The 16,231-nt window shown below is 37.6% G+C and overlaps 1 protein-coding gene across 1 annotated transcript in view; it reads right to left on the bottom strand.

The window, feature by feature from the left end:
* LOC145990545 (pickpocket protein 28-like) overlaps nt 1-16,231 on the bottom strand; it is a 91,856-nt gene that overhangs the window by 35,186 nt on the left and 40,439 nt on the right. The window contains exons 6-8 of the mRNA XM_083126239.1: nt 11,876-11,935; nt 6,591-6,753; nt 2,708-2,799 (exon numbers count right to left, since the gene is read on the bottom strand). Coding sequence (XP_082982365.1) covers nt 2,708-2,799; nt 6,591-6,753; nt 11,876-11,935 — 315 coding nt within the window. The remainder of the gene's footprint in view (nt 1-2,707; nt 2,800-6,590; nt 6,754-11,875; nt 11,936-16,231) is intronic.

Here is a 16,231-nt window from a genome sequence, read left to right on the forward strand (position 1 = left end):
GCTGGGCACCACGCACCCTGGCGAGGTTATAGGGGCCAGGTATCCTAAAAAAAACAACAATTATTATTTTGTTTGTTTGTTTGCGTCACAATACATACGCGCGCACGCGTGTGTGGCACATCGTTCCCCCGAGAGAGGTTTACAAAAGTCACGATATATAAACATTGGCCTTCGGGACTTGGAAAATTACGATATGGCGCATTCGCACACCACTGTTGCCAGCCATAAATCTCTCTCTCTCTCTCTCTCTCTCTTCATCTTACAGCAAAGTTGGCATCTCTATTTTTTTTAGTTGTAAGTAAATTGCCAACACACTCTAGTTAATAATGCTACATATTATACGCACACACGCACACACATACTATATTACCATCCACCCATCTCTCTCTCTTTTACGGCAGTACATATTTGTTGCCGGCTCTCCTTGTTTAGTGTGTGTAGGTTGGTAAAAATTGCTTTATGCACTGTAAGACAAGCCTCAAGCAAAGTTGCCAGCTCCTTGCTTTAGGCTAGGTTAGACCAAGCAAAAAAAAAGCTGTAGGTGGGTGTTGGCAGCTGTCGGTTGTTTAACTCTTCCCTCTCTCTCTTCTCTCTCTTTTTTTTTTGTAAAAGGCTATGGCAAAAGTACCAGTAGGTTGGCAACCTTGCTTTATACACTATAAGGTAAGCCTCAAGCAAGGTTGCCAGCTCCTTGCTTTATGCACTGTAAGGCAAGCCTCAAGCAAGGAGCTGGCAACCTTGCTTGAGGCTAGGTTAGACCCAAAAAAAACCTTGGTGATTTTTTCGAGTAAGATGTTGGTAACACTGCGAGAAAATAGGGCTTATGCCTTACAAGAGCAAACCATTAAGGCGAGCCTCAAGCAAGATTGCCAGCTCCTTGCTTGAGACTAGGTTAGACCCAAAAAAAAACCTTGGTGATTTTTTCGAGTAAGCAGCTGGCAACACTGCCAGAAAATGAGGCTCATGCCTTACGAGAGAAATCCATTAAGGCGAGCCTCACCGAGCCTCATTTTCGGGCGTTGAATGCCCTAACCTGCACTACTAATGTCCTCAGAATATTTGAGAGACGATTATCAAGAAATATATATGGACCTCTGAGGGAAGATGACGACTGGAGAATAAGATATAATGCAGAGCTAGATGATATAATGCCAAGATATAGTGAGATTTGTCAAAGCCCGGAGTATAAAGTGGTTAGAGCATGTGGAGAGAATGATGTAAGACAGGATGCCAAGAAGAATGTTGAAAGAAAAGCTTCACCACGCAAGAAGAAAGGGCAGACCACGACTTCGATGGATAGACGACGTCGCTGCAAACTTGCGGAGGACGATGACAACTAAAGGATGGAGGAGAAGAATTGATAACAGATTGGAATGGAGGCTGATTGTAGCGGAAGCCAAGGCCCACCAAGGGCTGTAGAGCCAGAAAGAGAGGAAGTCCATAAAGTCCAGCAAAAAACTAAAACTCTATAACTTGAAAACTATTAAGTTTATTAACAAAATATTTTGTGTCTACTTAACATCAAGGTTCAAAGTTTATTTCCTGCTTGTTAGGTTCATCGCCAAACCTCTAATTGTGCACCATTCACGTCCAAACACTGTTGCAGTATTTTTGTGAAACGGAGAATTGCGTGCTGACGGTGCTCTCCTGGGATATTCAGAATCACATCTCTTATTTTTTTTCTTTTAGGTCATCCAAATTAGCTGGTTTCTGTGAATACACCTCGGTCTTTACATGTCCCCACAACCAATAATCGCAAGGTGTCAAGTCTGGTGATCTTGCAGGCCAAGGTGTGGGCCCTCTTCGGCCAATCCATCTACCTTGAAATTGTTCGTTAAGAAACTGCCGAACTTCAAGGGCAAAATGCGGCGGCGCCCCATCTTGTTGCATGTGGACGTCATTGATGATGCCTAACCTATCAAGTTCTGGTACAAGGAATGTCTGTAGCATGTTCAGATAGTTGTTGCCATTTACCGTGTCTTCCTCGAAGAAAAATGGAACAATGATGTGGTCCATTGAAATCGCACACCACACATTCACTTTGGGACTACCCAGAGTTTGCACTTCATACCATCTCTTGATACTTGAATTTGCTGGGGGTGGTTTCCCATATGTTGTCTGGAAATTTCTCTGCACTGAAACACAAGATTTTAAGTCTGCAAACGACAGAACACACTGTTCCTTTTCCTGGATGGACGCCATCTTAAGTCACATGATCACGTGATTACCAGTGCAAGCGTCACTGAGCAGTGTGGCCAGAACAAAACTTTAAACTTCCACCCTTCTCACCCAAAAAATATGTATTGTTAAACGCAACAGCTAAAAAGTTATAGAGTTTTAGTTTTTTGCAGGACTTGAACATTATTTTTTTTATTATACACATATACAATATACAAGCAAGCTTGTGGAAAGCTATAATATGAACTTGTAATGATGTATAAGGATTCATTGTATTATTTTATAATTATATACTGAATTTTGTAATATTGTATCACCTATTTTGACATTGGGATGTACCAGGTTGTCAAATCGTTTTCATCACTTAATAATAATAATTATTATTATTATTATGAGACAATTGGTTCGAACCCCCCGCCTCGAAATATATTTCTAGATACCAGCCTGTTTCGCAGAGACTTGTTTTAGTTCTCTTGCTCAATAGATTCCAGGGGCAAAGTATACAAGTTGTTTGCATTGAAGAACTAACCCAAAAAGTCTGTAGATCCGTATCTTTCACTCCTTTTGCGAGTTAGGAACTGGGTCTCCTTGAAAAAAATGTTCAGGGATGCCTTGGACTTCCTGAAAAAACGAAAAAAAAACGCATATGTTACACACATGCCACTAAAACGTTACTTTCTAGCTCCACCCATAAAATTTCAATTTCCAAACTCATTCAATGCTTCACTAGACATGACGCTATACTGATCGCGGATCCAAATGGCGGCTGATCCTTTTTGCTATATCTGTCTACCAATCGTCTTCGAAGATGTGTCAACAACCTCACTCTCCCGTTACAACGTTGCCAAGCGTACGTCTGTTTTTGTCAGTTGTTATTATTAGCTTCTTTGTGCAGTATTTTGGTGTTCTGGGTACTAATTTTCCATGCTATTGTACAACTTTTATCCAGTAACGGAGCTGATCAACTCTGTCTCTCCCCCCCGTTTTACAGTACGTTTGTTCATTTGTTTCATTACGCCGGCAACTTTCTGTGCCTTGTGACACGAAAATGCCCGATGTCAGACGAAGAGAATTCAACTTATCGCTGATTCGTTATTTGCCAGCCGCCAGCTGAAAATTCGAGCAGTATAAAAGCGGTCATTGTTAGTTCCGCCAGTTTTCGAAATCTTTGTAGTTTACAATTGAAGTTAGAAATCTAGTTATATTAAGACAAATATTTGTATAAGCTCTGGAAAGTAGTTTCAAAATAATAATATTCTCAAGTTCTACGCATCTCTAAAACACGTACGGATAATTATTGGATTACTCCACCTTCCTAAATGCCAGAAATTAACAAATTTTCAAATTAGATTAGAGTAGAGACAGGCTACAAGCACAAAGATAACTTTTCCAGGCCAAGGTACTAAAATTTCACTAAATTTGAACTTCCCAAGTATTTATTTTATTCTCCAAGTATTTAAATAAATCACATAATGTAATCTCAATATGGTAGCAGTCATGTAGCAACATAAGTTGTAAAACGTTTGCTGTGATAATGATACACAACAATAATACCTTCATATTTTGTAATGTTCAAGAAATCACTTGCCAGTTTCCTTCATTTCGTTATGTAACGTGCATTTTAAAACACACCTTGGATTTTTCTTTTCGATTGATTGATTTGGTTTGGTTTATTTCGCTTCGCTTTTCTGCCACTTTTGGCTAATCGCGAAGATGAGGGTGAGGGATGATATGATGAAATTGATGATGAAGGGACACTCACAAAGAATGCAGATGCCGGGATCCAAATCTGGGACCGCTGGCGACCGCGCCGTACTAACCACTCCGTCAAGGATGTCGGTCATTCTTTATTTTTGTTTAAGTGCATATTTTGTTAAATAAGTAATTATATTGGAATTGTTAGTGCACATATCCTCTAGAGCAGCGGTTCTCAAACCTTTTTCCTCATTGTACCCTTTAGTCGTAATTAAACGTCTAATGTACCCCCACCATAAGTTTTCTCCGAATAGTGGGTTTTGGGGAATTGTTTTGGCTGTCTGATTGGTGGGGCGTTTTTTATATGTTGGAGGGGTGTGTCTGCCATAGAGAAAAATGGAATTCGGGCTGTATGTGGAAAGATGGTAAACAAAAAAAATTACAATCTTTAAGATTAGTTACAAAAATAAAAATGTGAAACACATGTATACTTAATTCCTTTAGTTCCTATTGGAACATAGGGCATCCACGAAGTGTCTCCATCTCACTCTGTTGCATGCGATCTTCTTCATTTCTTTACAACTTTTCCCCTGTTGTTTTCCTTCTTCTTCAACTTTTGGGTCTTCCCCTTTTTCTAGCACCTTGAGGGTTCCAGTAAAGTGCTTGTTTTTCAATTGTGTTGTCTGCTTTCCTTAGTGTCTGTCCTATCCAGTTCCATTTTCTTCTTTTAATTTGGTTTTTGATCTGGTCTTCTGATGCTCGTATCCAAAGTTCTTGATTTGTGATTACTTCTGGCCAATGTACATTTAATATTCTCCTGAGACATCTGTTAATAAAAACTTGTAGTCTATTTGTGATTTCAGTTGTGACTTTCCAGGATTCTGCTCCATACAGCAATACTGATTTAACATTACTTCTAAAAATCTTTATCTTTGTTTCTGTAGTTATAATCCTACTTTTCCATATTGGGTAAAGTTGTACAAAGGCCCCATTTGCTTTCTTGATGCGTTGTTTTACATCATGTTCTGCTCCTCCATTTGTTGCAACTACACTTCCTAAGTAAGTAAAATTGTCTACATCGTCTAATATTTCATTTTGTAGTTGAATATAATCTTGGATTCTTGCATTTATTCGCATTGTTTTAGTCTTTGATTTATTTAATGTCGGTCCGAATTTTTTAGCTTCTACAACCAGATCTTCCAATTTAGTTTTTGCATCTCTATAAGATTCTGACAACAGACACACATAGTCGGCAAAATCTAAATCTTCTAATCTATCCGTAAGGCCCCATTGCATTCCTCTTCTTTTTCCCTTTACGGTTTCCCTCATTACTGTATCTATTACGAGAAGAAAAATAAGAGGCGATAGAATACATCCCTGCCTCACTCCAGATTCTGTTTCAAAGGGTTCCGTAACATCTCCTTCGTGAATAACTTGACTCTTGTATTGTCGATGTGACTCCTGGATTATCCTTATTATCTTAAGTGGTATTCCAAACTTCTGTAATATTTGCCACATTTTTTCCCTTGTTATAGAATCAAAGGCTTTCTCAAAATCTACAAAGATGGTATACAATCTAGTATTCCATTCTATACATTGCTCGATGATCATCCTTAATGTACAGATTTGATCTGTGCAGGATCTACTAGAACGAAATCCTGCTTGCTCTCTCCTAATCTTGGCTTCTACTTTATCTTGAATGCGATTTAATATAACCCTAGTTAGTATTTTACTTGGGACCGATAACAGCGTGATTCCTCTCCAGTTATTACAATTTGTCATATCGCCTTTTTTTGGAATTTTTATTATAAGACACCTTTTCCAATCTTCTGGCATTTTCTCTTTTTCCCAAACTGCCCCGAACACTTCATATAATATTTCTGCCATCAAGTTTACATTTACCTTCAAAATCTCTGGTGGAATTTGGTCTATTCCAGCTGCTTTCCCATTCTTTTGTTGCTTAAGTGCTAGTTTGATTTACTGAATTGAAGGAGGAACACATGTATGCTAAGAAGTATATAAAAAACTAATTTTCATATATTTGTTTCAGAGTTATTGAAAAAAAGTAAAGAACAAAAATAATTTTGTAAACAAACTATCAAGCACAAATTTGAAGTTTTTATTATAAATCCTCAACGTTTCTAGTGAGAAGGATATGCCTGCATACATAGCCTGAGACAGTTTCTTGGGGTCAGGTTGTGCACTTGAAACTTTCAAGCGGAGATGAGATTCGGCTCCGTCCATTTCGGTACTTGTCTTTTAGGTACACCATGGATGAAACAACACTGTCACATAAGTATGTGTTGGAGAAAGGGACCAAACACTTTATTGCGCGGTAGCTACATGAGAAACGAGAGATTTCGAACGAGTATTTTATTTCAAAACATATAAAGCAAAGATAAGTGATAAAATGAGCCTTTATTTCCTGTTGAGTGTTAAAGCTATGAAGTTTGAAACAATGCTATGAAGTCTGCTCTACACACTTGCAGCAAAAAATATTGTCGTGTGGGTATTATCGGCATTTCTCTTCCCAGCACATCGCATATCCCTTTCAAGTCGTTCATGTACCTCTGGGGGAACGCGTATTACAGATTGACAACCACTGACTCTAGAGATAAGGATGGTAGGTTTAGTCAAGGCAATTCGGAGCTTCCTGTTTATACAAGTCGGGTGTAATCAATAAAATTAAAAACAACAAACAAACAAAGGAAACTTACGGGATTTCATCGCTCTCCGGTGACTTGCGGTCTGACATTGACATTTCAATGTCGTAGCCAATCTCAGTGCATGATGGGAAACAGCCACAGCCAGGAATTTGCAAATTCTCATTCTCCATATCATCATTTGAATAGATCATAGTATCTCGCTGAATAATTTTCACTGGATACATAAAAAGAAACAAGATTTATAAATTTTGTTCGATTAACAGGATGGATAATGTAACAGGTTTCATATACATCGACTTGCTGCAAAGGCGCCCACAGAGGACAGTAAGAGGGTACTTGTTTCCCCCTTGAGATCTGTAAAAAGAACATATAATTCGAATTGTATATGTATATGTATATGTATATGTGAGTGTGAGTGTGTGTTCCCGTATCTATAGGTTAGATTACCTTTCTTATATGTAATTTTTCTTTGTATTTTTTATTTCTCTGTAATTTTTATATTTTTTTCTTTCTTTTCTTTTTCAATATTTTAATTATTTCATATTCAATTTTTTTTGTCAACATGGTCAAGTGGAAGAAAAGGCTCCACAGCCTTAACTTCGCCATGTAAAAGAAGACGAAATAAATAAATAAATAAATTGTGAAATCGTAGCGATATTTAAGTATCAGTTGATATTTTTGCATCGATACTAGCCGATACCATTGTTTTCGAGTCGCTAGAAGTGTGACCAAAACCAAGATTTGTTCCTTTTCAAGGGTTCGTTTACCTTTTTTCAAGTTACCTTTGGTTTTGAAAAAAAAATTGTTGTGCATTTGTTAAATGAACCTGTACTCAACTTTCCGTGAACAGTACGTGACACAAAGATCCATACACAGATCAAACTCACGTGCAAATGAAGCGTAACGTGAAATTATCCCCATAGGGATGTTTTCACCAGAGACAAGAATCATGTAGACTGCCGTAACTAAAGGTGAGCGAGACGAAAAACTTTTGTTCGGGAGGAGATTTGGAAGGGGAATTTTCATATTCCCGATGTTCGATACTGAAAAAAATCGCCATGTTCCGAACAGATCAGGACATTTTCGGCACAGGAAATATTCAAAATTTCACGATGCCTTGAAAATCTCGAATTCTACACACTATTTTTCCCAAGTGATTTTTTTTGTCTTATGGAATAAAAACTGTTAATAATTTCAAGAAATTTCACACATTTATAATGCAGAAAAAATACCAAGAATTAAATTTGTCATCAGTTCGGGATTCCGAAAAGTTAGGAAAACATTTCCCGAAGTCTAACGTTGACAATTCACGTGCAGTCATTTTGATTCTTAAAATACGTTTCGTCGCGTAAAAACATAGATCAGTGGTATCCTGAAGGAGAGCAGATTAAGACTCTTATAAAATACTTGGCTTTGTTTTAAGAAACTCCAAAGATTTATTTAATATGAACTCTTTAGTATATTTATTTCATAATCTTGTACGAGCAAAATTAGAATACGGGAGTACGGTATGGAACCCATACATCTCATGCCATATCAATAAAATTGAAAAAGTTCAGAATAAATTTTTACGACATATTTACTACAAAAAATACAAGAGATCTTCATATGCAGATCGCATCTCCCATGTTAAATTACCAAATGAATTCTCATGTGATACACTTCAACGAAGACGCGAAACGGCTGACCATATATTCCTATACAAACTTATCAATGGTATACTTGAGTGTGAAAATATTTTACAGTTGATACACTTTAACGTCAATTATAAGGTATTAAGAGTAAGACAACCATTTTACTGCAATATATCAAACACAAAATTCCATCAAAATTCTCCAATCATTAGATTATTAAGTAAACATAATAATATTGTCTCGAATGGAATTGATTTGGATTTTGCCTTTAATATTAAAACTTTCTATATAGTTTAAATAACATATTAGATATGATATACAAATAAAGCAGATCCAATTCTAGAGTGATATATTTATAGTCTCAAATACAATTTATAGCTTTTTAAATTTTGTATACATATAAACGAACTCAAATTTGAACTTTTGCTTTGTATTGATTATTCCTGTTTCTTATTTAAATAGTGGTATTCGTATAATTTCTTTATTATTCTCAAGCTTTTATAGTTTGTTACTCTTTTATGTTTTGTTTTTTCTGTCCTTTAGTTTTCTCCTCTTTTCAAAATTTGTAATATATGTATGTAATTTTTTGTATTTGTGTAACTTTTGTATTTGTATAACTTTTTGTATTCGATTTTATCTAAGGTTTTGTGTAATAATTACTATATGTTTGTATCATGTATTATATATTTATGTAAATTATATTGTATATAGCAAATTGTAATGCTTATTGTAATTGGAGCATTCGCTCTGTTATAGGCGACTGGTTAATAAATAATAAATAAATAAATCTATGCATCGTGAAAAAGTACCAAAAGACAAAGAAGTGCACATCAACTGTTTGTGATATATACTTATGAAAAGAAAGCAAGGTGAATCCAATTTCTATTTAAATAGTGGACTCCAGTTCTGAACTTGTTTACAACGCCAAAGTATTTTCAATTGAATTTGAGTTTTATGATTTGTAAAATAATAATAATAACGTAAAATGTAAGTTTTTACGACTGAAAGACACAACATGAAATATTACTCTGCCTCCCTGAGAAAAAATCCCGCGGGCCCACTTGCGGTATTTTTGTATTTTTTGTACGATTCAAGAAAGCAACAACAAAATTTTACTTGAGATGAGACTACAGGACATATTTATTCTAGGTACACTTCTCCAAATGTTATCTGACCACCCTGAAAGATTTCTAAGTCCTGAAACCGTTAATTTGGCAACAAAGCTCTTGATCACCAGGAGTGATTAGCCAACTGTACTACAGGCCCCTCTACTAGGCGACAGACACTGTGGTGAAACATTTACATTCTTATTTAAGGGCATGCGGGACAGTTTCCACGGGGCTCTTCCCCCGTGGCAGTGTTGCCAACTTAGCTCCCTTGGAGCCAGATTTGGCTCTTTCCTGCACTCGTTTGGCTGTGAACTGAGGCGCCTGACCCCGTGCCCTATTATGATGCCATCACTGGTTCTGGCCCACATGGACCAACTCTTCCCATGATTATGCACGTGACGTGATATTGTTATATTGGCTTCCTCGCCCCACATCCTCTTATATCGCCAGCTACTTTATATATAGCGCCGTGTTGACGTGAATTGACATAATATTGTTATCAGGGAATCCTCTACTTTCGATTTCATACGACCATCGGTGGATTATTGAGATGGGTGTTGTCGCCGGATTAGAGAAACTGTTGTGAGGTTGGAAGCACTGCACTCGCTAGTTGTTCACCTGGAGGAAATCGCTCTCAAGTTTGAACACAATGGGACGTAATTACAAATAGTTTATGCAAAATAAATATAACAACACCTTTCAAAGTACTCGGTAATGGGCGAAAATTAAAAATTCTCACAATTTGCAGCAAAAATGTGTTCGTCACTTAGAAAAGTGGTAGCTTGCGCAGTCATGAATGCGTTTCAAGACATTTGCAGCAGGCGACGCTGTAGAGCATTTTGTAGAGTACTGGCGCCAGAGTTATCATTTTTTTCGAAGGAATGAAGGGTCGCGGTTTCAAATCCAAAGATCTCCAATTTTTTTTTTTTCCATTGAGGTACATTGAGCATGGAGTTTAGGAATTTAGTTGAAAAATTTTGTTTCAGAATGTTCGCAATAATTGATTCAGTGTAGAATTCCACGAATGTTTCCATTTGCTCAACATATTTGTGTTTACCCATTCTTCTTGGCATTAAGGCAATTCAGAAATGAGATTTATTTCAAAGCACTAACTTTCCACTCGATCTAGGCATGTTAGATCCCATGCTGCGTTTGGATCGAACCAAGAACCTCTAGATTGTATTGGGTGATGTAGCTATTCCTCATTCATCTTTCAGATGGTTATCACTCGCTTGGCCTAAATGTGATAAATGCAAGAGGTTACTTTTAAAGGAATGGCGATAGAAATTAACTTAGGTTAGATATGGGTTTTATACTCTCCATGACTGAACCGATATGGATTGGTTTAGAAAAGGATATTACTTGCCTTACAAATAGATGAAGATTGTTCCTACACTTGTCCTCTCAACTATCACTTGTCTGACCTCCCTGTCAGACATCGATCCAATCACACACCATCGTCAAACAATCGATCTCCACTTTGCTTCTTTCTCACAATCCGCACACCTTACTCTCTCTCGAATTCTCGTCAACTGCTGCAATTATTTTTAAACTAATTTGCATAACATGTCCTTCATTATTGTTAGCATTCACTCTTAGCAATTCTTTTTTTATTATTATCTTTTAACAACAATAGGAACTTTCATCAATTTTAATCGAAAAATACCCAAAATTGTTGTGTTGTCATAATCAAACAGAAGGTATTTGGTCAAACAAGAAATATGATGTCTAGGGCTTGGAAGTTGATGAATCATCTTCTTTTCTGAGCCTTCAAAACAATGCTAAACCTGATATCAGCCTGACACCAGTACTCTACCAAACGCTTGTAATGGTACAACGTCGCTGGCAGCAAACGTCTTCATGACTGCGCAAGCTACCACTTTTGTAGGTGACGAACACATTTCCGCTGCAAATTGTGACAATTTTTAATTTTCGCTCATTGCGGAGTACTTTGAAGGGTGTTGTTATATTTATTTTGCATAAATTATTTTATTTTACATAAAATATTTTTTCCCACATCCTGAGCCTTTAGGCACTCTGCAATGAGCATAGGTTGATTGATTGATTGATTTTATTTCACTTCGCGTTTTGTGCCTCTAGGCTAATTTGCGAAGATAGGAATGAGTGATGAAATGATGAAATTGATGAATGGACATTCACAAACAACCATGCCCGAGCGGGATTCGAACCCGGGACTCCACGCGTCGCAGCGCGATGTGCACAATAAGCATATGGCACTAACTGTATCTTACCTATCTTTTTTACGCCAGTGGTATATTTCGAGGAGTTTGTCATGAGGTAGTGTTGCAATTAATGTGAAGCAGTTCAAAAAGAAAAAAAATCAGTGGACTCTCTTTAATTCGAACTTGAACTTGGATAATTCGAATTACTCCTTAATTCGAACAAAACTTTATTTCCCTTGAAACCATCTCTAATGATGTAACGTTTTTGTTAATTCGAATTTTGAGTAGTTCGAACTTTTTCCTGTCCACTTGAAGTTCGAATTAACACAGTCCACTGTATATTATTTTATTTAAATTACTATGACTATTTACGAACAATTATAAATTGATAGAGAAATGTACACACATACCTGAAACGTTGTTGATACACTCTGACTTCAATCTTGAACATATTGGCGTCAGTGATGATCCTGTTAAAAAATTGAAATAATCAGCAAATTAAAGATATGGGAATTTTCTGTACATTAATCCCACTCTAATTTCCACTCTAAATTGATGAAAATATACTACCTTACGTTTATCATACATAGAGTAATGGGTGTAACTTGGGACCTAATTTTGAGGGGACAGAATCAAACTAAGCCTAATTTTGAGGAGGCAGAATCAAACTGGGCCTAATTTTGAGGAGGCAGAATCAAACTGGGCCTAATTTTCGAAAAGGCAGAATCAAACTGGGCCTAAATTTTGAAGAGGCAGAATCAAACTGGGCCTAAATGTTGAGGAGGCAGAATCAAACTGGGCCTAAATTTTGAGGAGGCAGAATCAAACTGGTCCTAAATTTTGAGGAGGCAGAATCAAACTGGTCCTAAATTTTGAGGAGGCAGAATCAAACTGGGCCTAATTTTTGAGGAGGCAGAATCAAACTGGGCCTAATTTTTGAGGAGGCAGAATCAAACTGGGCCTAATTTTTGAGGAGGCAGAATCAAACTGGGCCTAAATTTTGAGGAGGCAGAATCAAACTGGGCCTAATTTTTGAAAAGGCGGGATCAAACTGGGCCTAATTTTTGAGGAGGCAGAATCAAACTGGGCCTAAATTTTGAAGAGGCAGAATCAAACTGGGCCTAATTTTTGAGGAGGCAGAATCAAACTGGGCCTAATTTTTGAGGAGGCAGAATCAAACTGGGCCTAATTTTGAGGAGGCAGAATCAAACTGGGCCTAATTTTGAGGAGGCATAATCAAACAAGCGCCCCCCTTGCCCCGCCAAGTTACGCCTATGCATAGAGTAGGAAAAAAGAATAAGGTAGGTGAGCCAGTAATTTTGTATGTAGTGCTCGTATTATATGGGTGTGAAACTTGGTCCCTTACATTGAAAGAGGAACATAAATTGAGAGTATTTGAAAATAAGGTTCTTAGGAAAATCTTTGGACCTAAAAGGGATGAGGAGACAGGTGAGTGGAGAAGGTTACATAATTTAGAATAATTTAGAACTACATAATTTGTATTCATGTCCAGATATTATTAGAATAATTAAATCAAGAAGACTTAGGTGGGCAGGCCATATGGCACGAATGGGAGAGGAAAGAGGAGTTTATAGGATTCTTGTTGGGAAACCGATCTTGCTCAATATAGGGACAGATGGAAGGCCTGTGTTGCTGCAGCCATGAACCTTCGGGTTTAAGAAAGCTAGAGAGTTAGTTAGTTAGTTAGTTTAAAAGGAAGTAGCTAAAAATGAGTAAATAAAAATATTACGTGGCAGAGTGGTTAGCACAGCGCACTAGGACGCCAGGGGTCCCGGTTTCGAATCCCGACCTGCACATGAGTGTTCTCTGTGAGTGTCCCTTCATCAGTTTCAGCATTCGTCGCTCATGCTCATCTTCGCTTTTTGAACTGCCAGGTGTACAGCACGTGGCGTAGCGTTTCGCGTCCGAATTCCAGGAACAGACAACTTACGGTTACCTGACCAAGTAGCGTTTCGTCTGAGGGCTACCATCCTAATAGTGTTTAATGAAGCAAACTCTTGCTAACACTCTTAAATGCTCCATCGAAGAAAATATTTTTTTTTTTGTTTTAATATTTCTTTTTCTCTGGAAATTGCAAATCTCACCTTCGTAGTTGTCAGATAGTAAGAAAGTGTTGCCATCTGCCATGACTAAAATTTCTAGATCCAAGTTCACTTCCTCTCGACGATTTGTTTTGATTTGATTTGTTGTTTTAAGTCCACTTTATGCACATTAAGGCTAATAGGGATTGGACCTACAGTTTAAAGTGGGATCCGAACCACTTGTGCATCCTCCGGGTATCGAACCCGGGACCTCTCTCTCGACAATTTGTCTTGAGTCTCACTCCGCTGTCTATGCAATGTAGTTTTAAAAGTTGTAAACCGAGGTATACTAGTCACCAATTCCATCGCTGCTAGTGGTTAGTCAAGGTGTGACTCATCATCAGCCAGGCACGGACGAAACGCAACTCATTAAACCGTCGCAGACGAACTGTAGCATTTTTCTAGAATTTTCTCTTTCGGACGAAACGCTACTGAACCGTACAGCAGTCCCAATGCCTGATCCAAGTTGCACAGCTGCTTTCGGAGCTCTTGGTTTCAGGGAGTCGTAACGTAACGAAATGGAACGGTATTTTCAATTACGGTTTCCGTTACGTTACAACCAGAAACAGAATAACTTTTTTCGTGAACAGAAACGTTACCTCAGGTATATGAACATTACGTTACAGGTGTGCATAACGGTACCGAACCATAACTGATCTCTAAAGGAGTAGGTCTTCACGTGACACTTTAACGTTACATCCATTGCTGGCAACCAGTAACGTTACAGGGTAAGAAAGAGGTTCGTCACGTATTGACTAGTAACTTTAGTGTGTGTGGAAAGTGATAGTAACGTTACAATTAACCAGTAACTTAATTGAGGTCACGGCTGTAAAAACGTTACACTCCTTTTTTCAAAGCAACAACGTTATTTATAGCTGGTATGATACAGACGTTCCGATGTGCAATACCGTGTCCGATGCCGTGTTCCGGAGAGAATAACATAGGTCTCTCGTATAATTGTGCTCGTTACTTTTGTAACGTTACAGTTCTTTTCCTCCACAAAAGTCTGTTTCGAAAAAGTGATACACATATCCGTTACGAATAGCAAATACCGTTATCGAAGGCGTTTTCGAAGAAGCCTCATAATTATGATCGGCAGCATACTAACATTACAGTACTTTGACCCCTTGAAAGTCACTAAGTTATAATACGTATTTTCGTTTTGGATGTCAGTGAAAAAATTAAATTGTAAAACAAAACGTTTGAAAACATCCGTAAATAAGATTCGGCGTGACAAAAGTTCTGGTTATTGGAATTTACTTATTAACTATGTATTTATCACAAATATATTTCTTTTCTGCATACTTAATCGCTTTATGTGAATTTGTTCTAATTTGATTATTTATGCTAGATGAATTTTAACATGTACGTTCACTTTATACGATAGCAAAGCAAACGTTTGTTGAAGGAAAACGTTTATATCTCTCTCTCTCTCTCTCTCTCTCTCTGTTTACATGTATTATATCATTTTTTTTTTTTTAAAAATACAGTTGTTTGGCGATGAGAATGATTCGTGCTTAGATTAAGTTGCTGAAGGACGAAACATAAAGGACCAACCAAAGAATCATCCGTGTCACGCGTTCGTCCACCTAAGCAGAGGCAAGCTTTCTCCTATCGGAAGACGAAAAATAATTGCTTGTTGCGCGACCTTGAGAAGGCGAACCGAACTGATAGCAGCAGCACCATGCAAAATCGGAAAATCTGAATCCTGAAACTTTGTACACGTGACCTTCGATCACGAAGCATCCGAGTAGACAACGCCTTGGGGCTATATGAAAGGCACTTTTGGCAAGTAGAAAATACGTAGAAACGAAATGTTAGATGGAATTGTTGTACGAAACAAACGAAACCGCGTTTGTGCAACTGGTCTGTAGCTAGACAGGGCCATTGGACTCTCAAGAAGGCAAGAATTGTATGGAAAGTGATTCTCAAAACTAAGCGAATAAAAGGACAGTATATTTTATCATTTACAAGGGCCCTCATCCACTTACAATTTTGAAAATTACTTTCAGTAATGCTTGTCTTCTTGGACAGGAGGTGCATTAAACTTTTTGGTGTAGAAACAGACAGAACGCCCGCGTACCTACCACGTTTGAAAGAAGGGCATAGACAGACAAGAAAGTAATTTTCAAGAACGCAAGAACAGCAGTCGACATGGACATTGAGCAACGTGTGACTGAGAAATACAATCGGAACAAAGGACAAGATTATTCAAGAAACAGTAATTTTATAAAACTTCCTATCATTAACTCAAACTCAGTTCATCCTTTTATCCTCTTTTGTTTGTTATACTTTTGTATTATTCATGTTTTATATCGCTTTTCTGCCACTTGTAGATAATCGCGACGATGAAGATGAATGATGATCATATTAAATATATGAAGGGATGCTTACAAAAAAAAAACAGCCATGCCCAGATGTCTACTCGAACTTGAAATGTTTGGTACCGAGTGTATGAGTGGATCACTAAACGACTTCGGCCTTCGAGGCTACGGTTTCAGTTGCAACATGCAGTATAATTACGTTTCTACTACTCTGAATTGACCAAAGCATGTAGTATGTATCCTTCATTTTACTTAAAAAGCCCCCTTGATACATGAGATACTACAAATAATTTCAGGCAAACCCTCGAATTCTGATTGCCTGGCACTTTTTTTTTTTAAC

Source organism: Lepisma saccharinum, chromosome 7, assembly GCF_977018435.1.
Source record: "Lepisma saccharinum chromosome 7, izLepSacc3.1, whole genome shotgun sequence".
Lineage (NCBI taxonomy): Eukaryota > Metazoa > Arthropoda > Insecta > Zygentoma > Lepismatidae > Lepisma > Lepisma saccharinum.